We start from the raw sequence: 16,018 nt of genomic DNA on the forward strand, positions 1-16,018 counted from the left end.
CGCCACTGGTGCTACTGTTGTGATGCTAGCAGTCTACAAACCAGGTAGGAGGCGGAGCAGTGGCACGGAGTACAAACTATTAGAAGCTTAAAAAAATGCATTGGCATTTCCTTTTACTTTGTGTGCAGCTCAGCTGGAAAGGTGAGATCACTAGAATACATTCATTAATTGAAAAGTTATTTGGCAGATAAATAGTGACTCTATATAAGTTTCAACTGTGTTTTTAACTGTTTGGCTTGAGCTATCCTTTAAATTACACCACAAAGTTTGGATGAGGAACACCTGGCGCCTAACAAATGAAAAAGTAAACACCAGCTTGCAATTGTTCCAAAGTTTAGCTGTTCTGATCATTTAAAGTAGAAAGTTTGGAAGCCAGTTGGGGTTTACTACAGTGCTGATCGACGCCGAGAAGATAAAATATTATTAACAAGGATGTGTATTTGTTTAGTTGTGTATTTGGCATCATTAATGCGAGATAATGACTTTGTGTTCCTGTGTTTTGTCACATTCAACATACACAAACACATTCCATTACATTCACAGAGGATTACAGTTTCAGGATTGTACAGCGGCCAATAAATGTAACGTTATTGAGGCGTTTACTAAATCTGAAGGTCTCGTTCTCTTCTTTTTTTGTTGCTAGATGTGAGCTATAAAAAAATGGCTGATTTAAACATGAACATGTGCCCTTAGTAGAGGTCCAATTAGATTAGCACTTTTGTTGGGTTGTGCTAACACGCATGCCGCAGTTTTGTAAATTCTGTAAATTATTACATATGCTAATGCACAAGACATTATTTTGTGGGATGTGCTAATGTATAGGATTTTATAGGCTTATAGAGATTGTCACCAGCAAGAAAAAGGGAAGCTTGTTATAAGGCTATATTTGTCACACTATATACAGTATAGTGCACATTTTTTGAACAATGTCTGGTCCTTTTATTAAAGAAGTTTCATGGTCACAGCATACAGTTTAATTTTATAACATTAGCAATGTAATGACAATATTAACAATTGTAATAATTGACAATCCAATGTAAGCTTACCTGAATCTTTTTTTCATGTTGTTCGTTTTGCCTGTCTGCTTGTCATCTCGTTCAGCGACTTCCTGGTTTTGATGCATGCTTTGCAGCTTCTCCTCGGTTTGCATTCAATTTCTAAGGACTACATATGCCACGGTACCTTGCTGCTGCAAGCAGTGATTCCTGTACTGGCTCTGCCTCCTAAAACTCCTTCTTTCAGCACCTCTGTAGTTTAGAAGGCATGCTCTGTGAAATGTGTGACACAGCAGTGCCTACCCACAGGGCATAGTGACTACGTGTTACTGAATTCAAGGAAGAAAATGTGTGGGGATCTTCACAAAGTAAGTTTATAAACTTCCGAATCGTTCAAAAGCATCTTTAGTTTTTATCGTTCAGCCGCTAGGTTGGACGAAAAAAAAAAATACTAATGTGTACCAGACTTAAAGTGGCGGAAACACAAAAAAAAATCAACACAATCAGGATGTTTTAATTCATAGTAGATTAACATAAAGGTTGATAGCTTGCATAGATGGACACAGTATGCCATTTCCTAGCTCCCTCCTGCCCATTCATTGCATATAATGACACATCTGTACCTCCCCTTCCAGTGAATTGTTGAGCATTGGCGTGGGATTTAGCCATTAGTGTGTAATAGTTCCTCACACCACATTAGTATAATTGGAGGTAACCCCTATGTCCCATAGCTTGGTACATTTTTGAGCCTCTAGATTCATATGTGGTTTTATAGAGTGGGAATACAGAATGAATGAGGTCCAAAGGTTTATTGTGGGAGCCAAGGAAGACTTTCCTAGCATAGAACAGGAGAAGGCCCAATAATGGTCTGGTTATAGGTAGAGGCCAATGGTTTCACTAGACCCAACAAACATTTAGCCACATTTAAAGATACATTAACAGTAATTAATGTGAAAATGAATTGTACTGTATTACCTCAGACCAGAAGGATTGAATAGCAGAATACTCCCAGAACGTATGAAAATAGCCTGCAGAGTCATGGAGACATCTCCAACCACATGTGGACTGTTAGAAAGGTATATCTTATGTAACCTTTGTTTAATTGAATACATTCTATGAAGTATTTTGAATTCTATTAATCTGTCTCTGGCAGAGACCAGCTGAAGTAATGAGTAGTCCCACATATCCTCCCATTCCTTCGTATCAAGCCCTGGTACATCCATTTGCCACTTGGAGCGCAACATTTCCAGACTCTCGTGAAGATTTGGTAGTAAGAGCTTATAGATTAACATGAACAAAGGTTTAGTTAGAAATTCATTCCTCAAGATAGACTTAATCTTAGAGGGCATTAATTCTAGCCTTTGTCCAAAACTGAAATTGGTATGCATGGTATTCAGCCCTACTTTAAATACTGTCCGCAAATGGACGTATCTGTATGTCCTTGGTATTCAGTGGTTCTACCTAGGTTGCAGCTGCAGTCATAACCCTGGTATCTTTTTGTAGAGCTTGCGATTCTCTATAATGTAAAAGTGACCTATGAGGCTTTACAGATGCCGGATAAGTTTTACATGTGGCGGAAGGTTCTTCCTCCTGCTGCCTTCCCGGGCTCTCCTGTCCCACCAGGGAGCCCCAGACTGTTACTGGCTTAATTTCAGTTTCATCAGATGCTTTTGAGGGTAGAGGAGAGATCTGAAGTCTAAAAGAGTCCAGATCTCTCAGCAAAGGGTACCCGTCATTGCCCATGCTATCACAAGGAATGAACACCCCCTGTGATAACAATAAAGGTGATCAATAAAAAAAAAAAAAAAAAAGGAATAGATGCTTTCAAAAAAAAGAAAATAAAATAAATAATATAATTTTTTTTTTAAAGCACCCTGTCTTCCCATGCTCACGCACAAAGGTCCTGCAAGCATATGTAAACGGTGATCGCACCACACATGTGAGGTATTTCCACAAATGTCAGAATGAGAGCAATAATTCTAGCACAAGACCTCCTTTGTAAGTCTAAACCGGTAACCTGTAAAAGCTTTAAAAGCTTCTCCTATGGAGATTTTTAAGTACAATTTTATAGTGTGACATGTTATTTATCTATTTACTTACGGTACTCACAAGGATAAATTGTCAAAAGGCATTGAGCTCAAAAGTGCAATAGCGTTCATGGAGCTTGTGCATCAGGATGGCTTCTGCAGTGTGACACTCGGAAGGACCGCGCCGGTGGTTACCGACGCTTCCTTGAGTCCTGGAACACACAGGGAGCCGATGATGACGTCACATTTTTTTTATTGTCTTTTAGCCCAGGTTCACACTGAGCTGCGGGAATGAAGCACGATTTCACTCCCGCATGTCTGTCCCGATTTCAGAGACATCTGTGCTTGTTTCTGCACAGATGTCAATGTAAATCGCAGCCCGAAATTGCAAAAAGTAGTACAGAAACTACTTTTTGAAATCGGTGCAGCGCCGCAAATGTGGCGTCGCACCGATTAGGACAGGGCCATTGACGGCAATTGCCGCCGATTTGACATGTCAAAACGATCCAGTGTGAACCAGGACTATATCCTATATGGCTTTATTTAACCCTGTGGGCTGACACCAGGCTTGTTGCAAGCACCAATTCATCCATGTGTGTCATGTAGAGCAATACCTGACCTTGAGAAAGGGGCTCTGTGTGGTTATGAATGTGTGTGGTTACCACTGGAAGTAATGTGAAATTTCTCCAATGGAAACACAAACAAAACTACATTTTAATAGACTTTGTGCCTTCTTTCTGAAAACCATAAGCCTTGTTTCTTGTATAGTCTAGTCCAGGGATATGCAACTAGCAGACCTCCAGCTGTTGCAGAACTACAAGTCCCATGAGGCATTGCAAGACTCTGACAGTGCACAAGCATGACACCCAGAGGCAGAGACATGATAGGACTTGTAGTTTTGCAACAGCTGGAGGTCCGCTAATTGCATATCCCTGGTCTAGTCTCTTGTACAGTCATCACAGGGACAGAAAGTGGGGTCACAGACTTTTTTTTTTTACTTGACAAGGTCACTGTAACACAGGTGCATTCTATTGGTGCGCTGCGGTGGTCACCACCAACACATTGCTAGGTGAAAAGTGATAATGTAAATAGGACCTATGGTTTAGGTTTTAGGCCTCATGCACACTGGATGTTATTAAAAAAAGCCAGTAACGTTAGCTGTAGAAAGCTGTAGAATGAGTTTTTCAGTGGTTTTTGCAGTAGCGTTTTACAGTGTTTTTAGCGTTTTTCAGCTGTAGCGGTTTTTAGCTTTTTTTTTTAGCAAAACTATACTCCCACAAAAGCTTATGGCTCAAAAACGCTGATAATCGCCCAATAGCCGCGTTTTTTTGCAGTTTTTCAGCTTTTATCAGAGTTAGAGCGTTTTTACAGCTGAAAAACTCCTCTCAAAACCCGTTAGTTCTGGGGATTTTTTCCAGCCAGAAAACGCCCCTGCCAAAAACTGCTGATAACAGTCTATGTGTGCACAGACACATAGGATAACATGCTGGGGTGTTTACTGGCTGCAGAAAAAAAAGTCTGAAGCCAAAAACAACAGCTGTAACGACCCCCCCCCCTTAACCCAGGGGGCAGCCTCCTCAGCACCCCATCTCCATCTTTCACCTGACTGGCCCTGTTGGCATGACTCATGCCTATTTATGAGCTGCCTACCCCCTTCCAGCCCCTATTTGCTGGGGATTGGTTGAGGACCTCATAAATATGCCAAGGAGCTCTTTCTGCCTTCTGCCCACCACTTCTGGAAGCTTCTCCAAGGTTCCAGAAAGCAGGGGGAGGCACTAGAGATGCTGCTTGCTGAGTCATCCAGCCTCCCTGTGTCACTCAACCCTGACCCAGATTCAACCCATGCCTGGCTCTCAGGAAAACCAATTTGCCTACATTAACAAAACCTATTTACACATAGCACACTTATCTAGCGGGTGCTACACTGAAGTTCCTCTTTAACTTTGTGTTCGATTTTTAAATGTAATAAATCCATTTTTTCAGTGTGATAGATATGCTTCACCTAAAGTACAGTACCCTATATTTTCAGCAATGAAAATGTACTTATGTACAAGTTTTCAGTGCCAAAAATTCCAATGGATGCATTGAAATGTCAGCATCTAATGCAAATGTGCCAATTTTAACAAGATTAGAATGATTACACCACCTGTTAGGGGATAGGCCTCAAGTCTTGGTGGGCTCAAGTGCAAATGTGCAGATATACTTCACCTAAAGTACAGTACCCTATATTTGTTACCAGATTGTGACCAGCAATTACACAAAGGGAACAAGAGAAACGTAAACTTTGTCCAGGTTGACACAATCACCATTACCTTTTAATTAAGAAGTAATCAATCGCACTTAAACTCATCATCGACATTAATGCATTTCAGCACGATCGATGCTATTGGCTGAAACACCTCCCAGGGGAATTTTTCTTGGACTGCTGCATTGTCAGACAGTAGAATATCTTCAGCCTCCCAAGATGGGTGTATTCAGGCTCCGCACTGTGAGCCGGTTTTGGAAGCCGTTTGCGTTCAGTAAACACAAAGAAACGGGACTTCACAAATAATTAGCTAATTCAAGTATGTGCTTCAATGTTTAATTTTAAGTCAAAATCCTGGTAAACCTCAGAAATAATATTTAAATCTGCAGCAGCCATTAATCAAACGTAAAAATGGCGTGTCATGTAGCCGTTGCCGCATCTATCAATTATAATGGGACATCACTCTTCACCGAGTCGCAGCAGCTGAAACAAAATGTTACTTTGGGGCCGGTGAAGAATAACAAACTTGATGCTTTTTTGTAAATGATTTTACGGAGCCACTGGAGACCTCACGTTTCCAGAAAATGGATTGTGTACGACGCCAAATAGCTATGCTTGTTGTTTTGGATAACTTGCGTACCTATGTGTAATTTGTTCTGATGGCAAAGACAAATGGCAGACAGATGTCAAAGTATTTACTGCCATAAATATTTTGCTCAGGTAAGTTAAAATGTAAAAGCTGTTCACATGTAAAAGCATTAAACTAACTGCTAATATGCATTCATGTAAACACATTACTAAGATCACAAGACCCACCCAGTTTACTTTGAAGTGTGTCTAAAGCCAAGACCTTTTTTAGATTTGGATAGAGTATAGAAGGGTTAATCGCCTGCCAGGTTTTTATTACTGTCTCCATTGGGAAGACCCAGTCTCTTCATTTGGCCTGTTGACCATTGACACTGGGACACAAATTGATGAGGGTGCCTGTCCTAGTGAAAACTGTGCTCACTTTTGATACATTTCCTTTTACTTCTTGTTTTGTCTCTGCCACGGAAAGTAAAGGAAATCTTCCCAATGGGATATGGACAGCAAAAAAATACCATACAGAGGTTTTACCCATTCCGTACTCTACCTAAAACGAAAAAATAAAATTGTTTTCGGTGAATTTTAATTTGGGTTTTTCAATTACTTTCAGAAATCCAATTGCCAAGGCCCCTTTAATGAACACTGCTGTACATTGAAATGGGGTAAGGCAGGATCATGAAGAATATAATAATCAGGAGGAGGTTGGAAGAGTTGGGAATACTTGGCCTGCAGAATCACAGACTTAGTTTATCTCAGAACAGAAGGCTTATGGGTAACCAGAGGATTTTACACATATGGTGTAGAAACATAGAAGAGTGGCGGCTGAAAAAAAGACCAAGTGGACCATCAAGTCTGCCCCATTAAAAAAAAAAAAAAAAACTTTTTTTTTTATCTGAGTATAGATCTATGTTTATCCCAAGTATGTTTGAATCCACTTACCGGTGACTAACTCACAACGTCTGCAAAGATAGTGTATTCCAGCAATGGAACAAATAAAGGGCAAGTATGCTATGTTTATTTTGCTACACTTTTAAAATTGACTGGAGTGTATCTTTTAATCAAATCTTTATCCATATACCTCTTAAATTACTTACATACCAAAGCAGGTAGCTCCAGGTGTCCTTACCCCAGTTTCCCTTTCTTCTAGGAAGTTGCTTCTGGGCCCAATCCCTTCCACCCTCTAAGCCTTCTAGCCGTCCAGCTAGAATTATCCTCCCAGGAGAGGTGCAAATTATCAACTAGTTCATCAGGAAGTAGACCAATCACTGTAAACTTGTACTGAGAGAATATGGAGGCTACCATTGCTGTATTCTTAAATTGAAATAGCTAATTGCCTGGCTGTCACATTGATCCAAGGTATGGAGACCAAGAATTCAGACTGATTTTTTTTTTTATCTCAGACCTGTTCAGGTGACTCACAGTACTGAAGAAAGGCAATTAGCATTTTTAGAGGAAGGTCAGCAATGGCAGTACCTTGCTTTACTCAGTGCCTTTAAAACCCAGTTTCAACATTTAGGCTGCGTTCACACTAGTGTGGGTTCTCCGCATCCAATTCGCAATAGCAGGAGATTGTGAATGGCTTTCTATGGAGCCGGTTCACATATCTCCACAGCGGCTCCAGTGCGATTTGTACAGAAACCCTGTGCATCTTTTGGTTCAATTCAAATACAAACATTTGGGCTGAAATTGGACCTGTAACGGTAAACGAGGACGCACCGGACTCCTGCTGTGAGCCGTTGCATGCTCATATGTGAACCCAGCCTTAAAGTACTTCTACATGCTCCTGCGTGACAATATAAACATGCCCCCAATCCTGCTACTAGGCAGAAGCCAAGCCAATCAGTCACTGCAACTCGTAGTGGGAGGGTTTCAATAATGCTGTCAATCCAGAAAGCAGTAAGTGGACTAGGGTGTGTCCAGTTGTTGATTGACAAGCTGCAGGTGTTGATAGCCACGCCCCCTGCAACATCTCATCCAACTGTAGTGCAAACAGGCACAGCTTAAGTGAGAGTGGCAACACTGCATGGAATTCAGGAGCAATGCAGCAGAGTTGTCACCCTATCACAGGAAGCTGTTTTAGGTGGATTTTCCTGTCAGTACCAACAGGTGTTTGTTGAACTTTGCAGGGGGGACTAGAAGTAAACGGAAGGGGAGATGCCTTTACAGTTAGATTCTGTTTTTTTTTGTTTTGTTTTTTTTTAAATAAGAGGTCACAGTTCTACTTTAATAAAATACCCCTCCTGCTTCCTGCACATTAAGCTGTTTTTATTTTACATATGTCACCTCTACCTATCTAAAAATCCTGAAAAAAGCCTCTGGCCTCCTCCCAATATTCTACCAAGTGGTGCCATCACAGAGATGTAACCTTCATTCACCCCTGTGCTGGTAGACTTGCTGATAACTAAAATAGTCCCTCAGCATACTTTTGAAGCACTACCCTCTTGGTTTGTATTTCGGCTATCCATGTTTCGGTGGTGGGTTAGCAGCTCAAGTTTGTGGGACTTTGGCCTTTGTTAAGCTTCTGATGGACAGCACTGTGGCTTAGAAATACTGCTTTAACTACACTTTCTGTAGCCCAGAAGACTTCAGGGGGTGGAGCCATGACTGCCTTTGCACTGACTTTGGGGTTGAGTAAAGCTGGATGTCATTCAAAAAGGAAGTGAGGTGGCTGTACGTGAATGAATATTGTTTCTGTAGAAGATGGGGGAAGGTGAGTATTGCTGCTTATTTTTACCGCTGATAAGCCAACTCATTTGTAATTATCTTTCTGAAGTTGAGCTTTAAGAAACACTAAATAGCTTTCAACCCTGTGTCGCTGGTGTCCGCACATTACCATTTGGAAAAATAAATGATAGCAATAAATAGTAGTGTATACCCCTTTAAACCAATCCATTTCCACAACAATTAAGCAGCACATTGTAAAGTGTTTGAGCTTGCTTCCTCGAAACACGACAGCAACATCAGTAATAATGCGGACTTCTCTCTGTTGATTTTACAGTTTGTTTTATTTTAATGCAACACATTTGTTTATTTGATAAAATTTAAATAAATGTCAGTATTGTATAATTTCTGTGTTAACAAAGCAGCGAGCAAAATCCTTCCCTGTATGTTTATAAAATATTATTGTTTAATTCACATAGTTTAGAAATTCCAAATGTCGAGAATAGGAGGGAGGCCAAATACCATCTGTTTATAAGTATGATGCATTGGGAAATGTGTGTACTTTTCAGTCTGCTTGGTCAAACATGCCACAAATATATTTGCAAGTCATTTGTAAAAAGCTTAGTAATTGGCTGCCTTTTATTTTATTTTATTTTTTTTTTCTTCAGTTATGTAGTAGTAGCCGCCATCTTTTGTTCCTTAAAGGGGTTGTTTTAGAAGGCTGTTTAGCTTAAAGTGGTTCTAAAGGCTAGACATTTTTTTCCTTAATGCATTCCCTGCATTAGACCCCTTTCACACTGGGGATGTTTGCAGGCACTATTGCGCTAAAAATAGCGCCTGCAAACCGACCCGAAAAAGCCGCTGCTTTGTCTCCAGTGTGAAAGCCTGAGGGCTTTCACACTGGAGCTGTGCGCTAACAGGACGGGGAATAAAGTCCTGCTAGCAGCATCTTCGGAGCGGTGAAGGAGCTCCTTCACCGCTCCTGCCCATTGAAATCAATGGGCAGCGCGGCTATACTGCCAGCAAAGTGCCTCTGCAGAGGCACTTTGCGGTGGTTTTTAACCCTTTCTCGGCCGCTAGCGGGGGTAAAACAGCCCCGCTAGCGGTCGAATACCGCCGCTAAAATGACGGTAAAACGCCGTTTATAAGCCGATTATAAGCCGCATTACCGCCGACGCACCTCCCGCCCCAGTGTGAAAGGGGCCTTAAGGTAAAAAATGTCCCACTAGTTGTATCGCCCCCCACCTCCTGCCTTTAGCGGCACTGGTCTTTCTTTCCTCACAGGATGCAGAGGCAGCAACAGGAGCCAATGGCTCCTGCTGCTGTCAATCAAATCCTGTAAGGCGGAGGCGGGGCTGAGCCACACAGTGTGTGTCAATGGGCGCACACAGCCGGCTCAGGAGTGAGCCTGAAGGCGTGTCACCATAGGAAGTGGCTTCCAATGGTAGCGCAGGGAATATAGGAGCCAAGAGTTCTGGTGGGGGACCCCAGAAGAGAAGATGCCAGGTGCTCTGTACAATACCAGGTACTTTTAACATATTTATTATTTTTATATAAAACAAAAAAAAGTTTATAACTGCTGTAAAGTGGACCTGAAAGTAAAAAAAAATTAAGATTTTTTTAACTTATAAGACAACAGCTAGAAATGTTAACTGTGCCTAAGCAGCACCCTGACAAATGTAACTCTTGCCTTCTTCCTGAAATTAGTAGTGCACTTACTGTGCCTAGTCACTGCTGTGTCTTTGGCCTCAGAGCTGTATATCTGCAGCATGAGATCATTTAAGACACTGCTGCCTCTAAGTAGTAGTCTTGGGAGATTTGGAGGGAGGTTTGGTGATGTCACTACTGTGCTTCTGGCTGTTCTCCTTGCTGGAGAGGAATGTGTACCTGAGGAACTGCATTGCAAGAATTCAGCCATTTTCTGAATGTGTGCTTCTTCCACCTCTTCTACTGCTTCTTTATTATTACCCAACCAGTTATCAGGTGAAGTATAGCCCTGTCTCTGTCATGATGGCCACCTACACACAGGGACAGTGCAGCACACGGGATGGGAAGGCAGTATAGAGAAAAGATCAGCTGCAGGGAAACAACAGGCAATACTAGTGACCAGTCCTTTGCCCTCTACTTGCTTTTTTGAGGCTACATTGGGCTTGGGCTACATCATGCAGTATTAAAACAGACCTCACTTCTGCTCACTTCTGTATAAGTTGGAGTTTGCTAGTGCGCAACTTGGAAGCTTAAAGCACATCTAAAGCTCAAGATTTTTTTGGGGTATTGGATAGAGTGGCTAGGGATTAAAACCCATCAACTTTTTAGTGCTGGGGGACTCACCATTTCTATTTGTTTTGGTGACCATAGACAGAAGGCAGTAGGTTATCCAAAATTTTACAGTTAAAAAACAAGAAGAAACCTTCCAAAGGGGAAACTGTTTAAGAGGAGATTACCCCTCGCATTGTAGAACATTTCTCTTGCTTTTTTTTTTTTATCCGTTAAGCTTTTAGGTTGCTAATTTGCAAACTCTATTTTATACAAACGGGAAGAAGAGGGAGAGGACCCTTCTGTTATTGCATTGGGGTAGTGCAAAACAAGGGTCTGCCTCTTGAGAAATGTGGACACCTGTCAAGATAACTGTCTAAAACTGGCGAAATTTTTAAAAAATTTTGTCTGCTTTATGATGAACCTTCATAAGTGGCCCTGTTGGCCCACTCCTATCTTATATCCCTTGAAAAATTGAAGGAGCCAGATGGAAAATTGTTGGCTGGAAAATGATTACATCCAATCAGGCGCATCCACCGTTCAGGTATTTTGACAACCGCAGCATTCATCTGCACAGTATAGCAGGCTGAAATCTAATAGTGCAGGGACAGTTTTTAAGGGTTATACCTCACTTTTTGGAAATTTCCTGCCATGTCTCCAAAGAAGCAGGCAGTGCAGAGAAATCTGCCAAATGGGACACTATGGGGTTGATTTACTAAAGGCAAAAAGTCTGTGCACTTTGAAAAGTTCAGTTGCTCCAGAGCTTAGTAAATGAGCAGAAGCTCTGCTGACTTCCATCATCCAATCATGTGCAAGCAAAAATGCTTTTATTTTAAATTTTGCTTGCACGTGATTGGGTATTCTTTGCAAATTGAAGCTTTACCTCATTTACTAAGCTCTGGAGCAACTGCACTTGCAGAGAAGTGCACAGTCTTATTGCCTTTAGTAAATCAACCCCTATAGGTAGGGCATGCATACACTCTGTACATAGACATAGAAAGCATCAGGGTAGCTAGCTAATGTATATGTCAGCATCCTATAGAGCCAGAACTCACATTTTTTCTAATGCATAGCTTACATTAAACTTCTGCAAAGGCTCCCAAAAATGCACAGAAGATTATTTATTTTTATGTTCAAACTAAAAAAATATGCAGACATAGTCAAATACCTATATGATTTGTTCATGTCTTAGTGTTTAGATTTTGCCTGGAGTTCTCTTTTAAGTAATTGAAGTATTACTTAACCTTTGGAGCAGCTGTATAGTATTACATGTGAGCACATAGCTGCTTTCATAAATAACATGAGTTTAATATAAAATGTTTTTATTATAACGAGTGTCCGTTCCAATACTGATTTCTCTCCAGAGGTATAACTGAAGGATCACTGAATCTATGAAGATCTGTAAAACAAGTTATTTTTTAAACATGTCAACTTTCAGTATAACGCTCCATTAATTTAAAATACTGCCGAAATAAAGAATTATTTATCACAAGACAGGCTGTTTTCATTATCTTAGTTTCCAGCTTATGTCCTCATTCTGTTCTATTTAAATATGCTGCAATATGGTGTATGAGGATTGTAGTAATGTATCTGAATAAAAGTTTTAAAACCAAATGTAATGGTTGAAAATTAAAAAAAAAAAGGCTTAAAGTGGAATTCCAGTTTAATTGAGAAATAAATACCCTCAGGTTGTATTCACACTTATGTGAATTGGATGCGGGTTTCCCTGCATCCAATTTACATGACAGGAGAGTGTGACCGGTTCTCAATAGAGCCAGTTCACACATCTCTGGGGCGGCCGTGGAGCGCACAGCAGAAGGGTCCTGTGCGTCTTTGACTCCATTTCTGGTCCAAATTCAGGCAAAAATTTAGACTTAATTCGGACCTGAAACGGTGAACAGAGATGCACCGGACCCCCTGCTGCAAGCCGCTGTGCACATAGTGTAAAATCCAGCCTCAATGTGAACTATAGATATTGCAAGGATTTTAGCAAATGGTTTTGCAGGTCCTTATTAGGGATGGGCTTGAGGTCAGGTCTGGGTTCGTGCCAAACCCATGGAGCCATACTAGGTCAATGATGTCAGGAGAATCCCTACCTCTTTGTGTATGTGCAGCTGTTGGGTAGGGAACCCCTCACCCGTAGCTCATTGGCCCAGGAGTAACAGCTACCTTTCAGGTTGGTTCAGCCGAACCCAAGTTCATCACTAATCTTTACCACCTTCTGTTCAGGGGAGACATATGTAGTTCTTACCATGTCCTTTTTCGTACTGACTGCTGAGTAGAATACCTGCATGATAACCAACTAATCAGTCTATGTGTAGTGGTAAGTAATGTACGAAGAAAGCTTCATATCTCAATTCTTTCCAAGATCCATGGACCCCAATATGCAGCCCCGCAGTAAACAACATACCTGATCCTTTAAATCACCACGCATCCACGTGAAAACATATCTGCTGTGTTGTGTTGCATCGGGGACAAAATGGATCAGGTACATTAATTGACGCATGGATGCTAGTTGAGCCATAGAAAAATGTTGGCAGTTGAAACACAATGTGCACCAACACATAAGAAATGCATCATAACGTGTGTGTGAATAGGCCCTGAAAATTTTTGAGGTTGCTGTTGTGGGAAGTGACTAATTTTGATGTATGTTGTGTGCAGAAATTTTGAGGGAGTTTATGTGCAACTTACCCAACCCTGGGTTTCTTCTACTGTAAAAACAAAACGGAAAATAATCAGTTTATTCTCAAGAAGTTAAGCATTTTCTTTACTGATAGCTCTGTGCCAAAAAGTCCTACATCAGACTTTCTATGTCAGATACTAATGTGCTGGAAGGAGCAGTATTAAAATAAGAGGGTAGGTAAGTTGCATATTATTGTACTCTACATACCCACACCGTGTCCAAGTGGTGCGGGATAGCTCCTGTCAGGTTACATGGAGGGGGGGAGAGAAGAATTTCTTTGGATTTCCATTTGAAACACACACTGAGGGTCATATGTTAGCAATGTAGGTGAAGTGGGCAGATTTTCTCAAGTTTTTTTATCAACTACTGTATATCTGGGTATGTCATTAGTTTGTCCTAGTTTAAACATTAGACTGTAAGCTCCTCTGGAGCAGGGACTAATGTATATTTGCCATTCCTTCTATAATGTACTATTATTGCCCTTGGCATTGGAAACCAAATTCTTATAGTGTCTGAATAAATCTTCCTCCTTTCATTACTCTGGTGCAGTATAAGAGAATAAAAATATGATTGGTTGCGTGAAGTACTGTTCCTTCTTATACTGTATCTCTAACCAAACATTTTTTCAAGACAGTGAAGTGGTTACAACCTTTTTAAGGTTTTCATTGCTGCCTGCGAATCGACTGGGGCTATTCATCTTTTCTGTTAGTCCTGGTGAACATTGGCAGAAAGTGATCCAAAATGTTGAGTTGTCACGGGAATAGAGGGAACATCTTCCAATGGGGGATTTTGTTCTCCCTTTGGAAGGATTTCTTCCCACTTCATGTGACTTCAAGGCAGGAGCTTGTCCTAAAGGGGGACACCAGCAAAAAAAAAGAGCATGTCTTTATTGCTCGAGGATGTGTAGCTAAATGAGGTCAGAGACAGTGGAGATGTACGTTGTCCATCTGTAACAAGACTGGAGCAAAGAGAAAGGAAGGGGTGGCCCCTAAATTCTAACTATAAGACTTCAGGCACCCTGTGCGGCTTCCTGTAGTGCCAATCAACCAGCTAAGGGGCACAAACTGACCATGTCAGCATGAATCTGCTTCCATGTTTGGCATGGTCAGAATGCAACAGGAAAACAGGGGAAATTACATGATCACCAGGTATCTTCTAGGAAAAGATAGTGGCAAAAAAAAAAACATGTACAAAATAGTTTCATAGAAGTGGAATGCATAACTTTAATATCAATTTTAAGTTTTATGTACACTTTAAGTTATGGGATGAGTACAGGAAACACATCCTACCTGCCCAAGCCTTTAGTCCTTTAATTTCTTTATCCAGAAATTGCTGTTGTGCACAAGTTCATCTCAATCTTTTTTTTCAGTTTACCTATTTTATAATGCAAAAAAAGTACACTGCACTTTCTTTGATGTCACAAACTTCAAGCCAGATGTATCAATGTTTCCGTATTATGGAGCTTCTCACAGTTGCAAACCTTCCTTGCAATTTTAAATCTGATTGGTGGAACATAAGTTGGGAAGAGAGGAAGTTGCACAACAGGAAGCAGATGCACCCACCACTCATACATGGACTTTTCTGGAATCTAGCTGAAATGGCTTATGTTGAGTGAAATTTCTGATCTTAGCACTGTTAAAGTGTTGGCATTTGTTGTTCTGTGAATAGGTATGCTTGTTGTTTGCAATTGCTCTTTTAATCCTTTTGGAAAATCTAAAGCATCTGCATGCTGTCTGCTCATCTCTATGGAAACTAACACTCATTATCTATGATAACTTAACTACAGTAATATTGAACAAAGTTATCTGAGTACAGAAAGAGGGTCAGTCGAAGTCTGCTGTCTGTATCTGTCACTAAAGTCACAATATGGAGGTCTAAAGACAGACACAACAATATACAGACATAGAACATCTTCCAACGTATCCAGTTTGGGCACGACTGGTCTGGTTTTCATACCAATAAAGGTGCCAAGTTAAAGTAACTTTCACTCTGAAAAATAATTTTCACAAAAAACATTGTATAATAGACCATTAATATTCACCTACCCCACCGTTGGTTCCCCCAATCTTTGCTTTGTTCAGGAGCTCCAGCAGAATGGTTAGCATTGAACACTTCTGGGAGTTTTGGGTCTTTTATGACCCCACCACTCATTGTGCTTCTATCCCCTGATGCCTACATCATTACAGTGTCCCATAGTGACATAGGATTGGAACTACAGCACACAGCAGGAGGACTAGGCATTCAACATGTAGGTGGGGTGCAGCATGGTGCGAAGTCAATAATTCACACAAGCAGGTGGGATAAATGTGTATTGAGGAAATACAGCTTCACAACAAACCTGGGGAAAGCCACCCTGCTGGGCACACTCCCAATTCAGCAGCATGACTGGAGTAGATTCCAGCTGGAATACCAGCGTCTGTTCAAAGGGGACTGAATGCAGCCTGGCCATCTATTCCCCAATCAGGGGAATGTCCAGAAGAGATGAGGCCCTACTCTTTCCCTGCTCTTCAGGAGCCTTTCCCTAGCTCTAATACTGTTCCTCACAGTCAGGGTACCTGCTCCCTAC

General features: G+C 41.1%; 1 protein-coding gene across 4 annotated transcripts in view; it reads left to right on the forward strand.

Annotated features, from left to right (window-relative positions):
• The window catches only part of GTDC1 (glycosyltransferase like domain containing 1), a 465,360-nt gene that overhangs the window by 393,957 nt on the left and 55,385 nt on the right, over window positions 1–16,018 (forward strand). Inside the window, exon 10 of one of the 4 annotated variants that reach the window (XM_073634230.1) lies at window positions 6,463–6,724. The exons of the other annotated variants lie outside the window; for them this stretch is intronic. Coding sequence (XP_073490331.1) covers window positions 6,463–6,531 — 69 coding nt within the window. The 3' untranslated portion in view covers window positions 6,532–6,724. Of the gene's footprint in view, window positions 1–6,462; window positions 6,725–16,018 lie in introns of those variants that run through there. 4 annotated transcript variants of the gene reach the window in all.

The sequence above is a fragment of the Aquarana catesbeiana genome, linkage group LG06 (assembly GCF_042186555.1).
Source record: "Aquarana catesbeiana isolate 2022-GZ linkage group LG06, ASM4218655v1, whole genome shotgun sequence".
NCBI classification, from domain to species: Eukaryota; Metazoa; Chordata; class Amphibia; order Anura; family Ranidae; genus Aquarana; species Aquarana catesbeiana.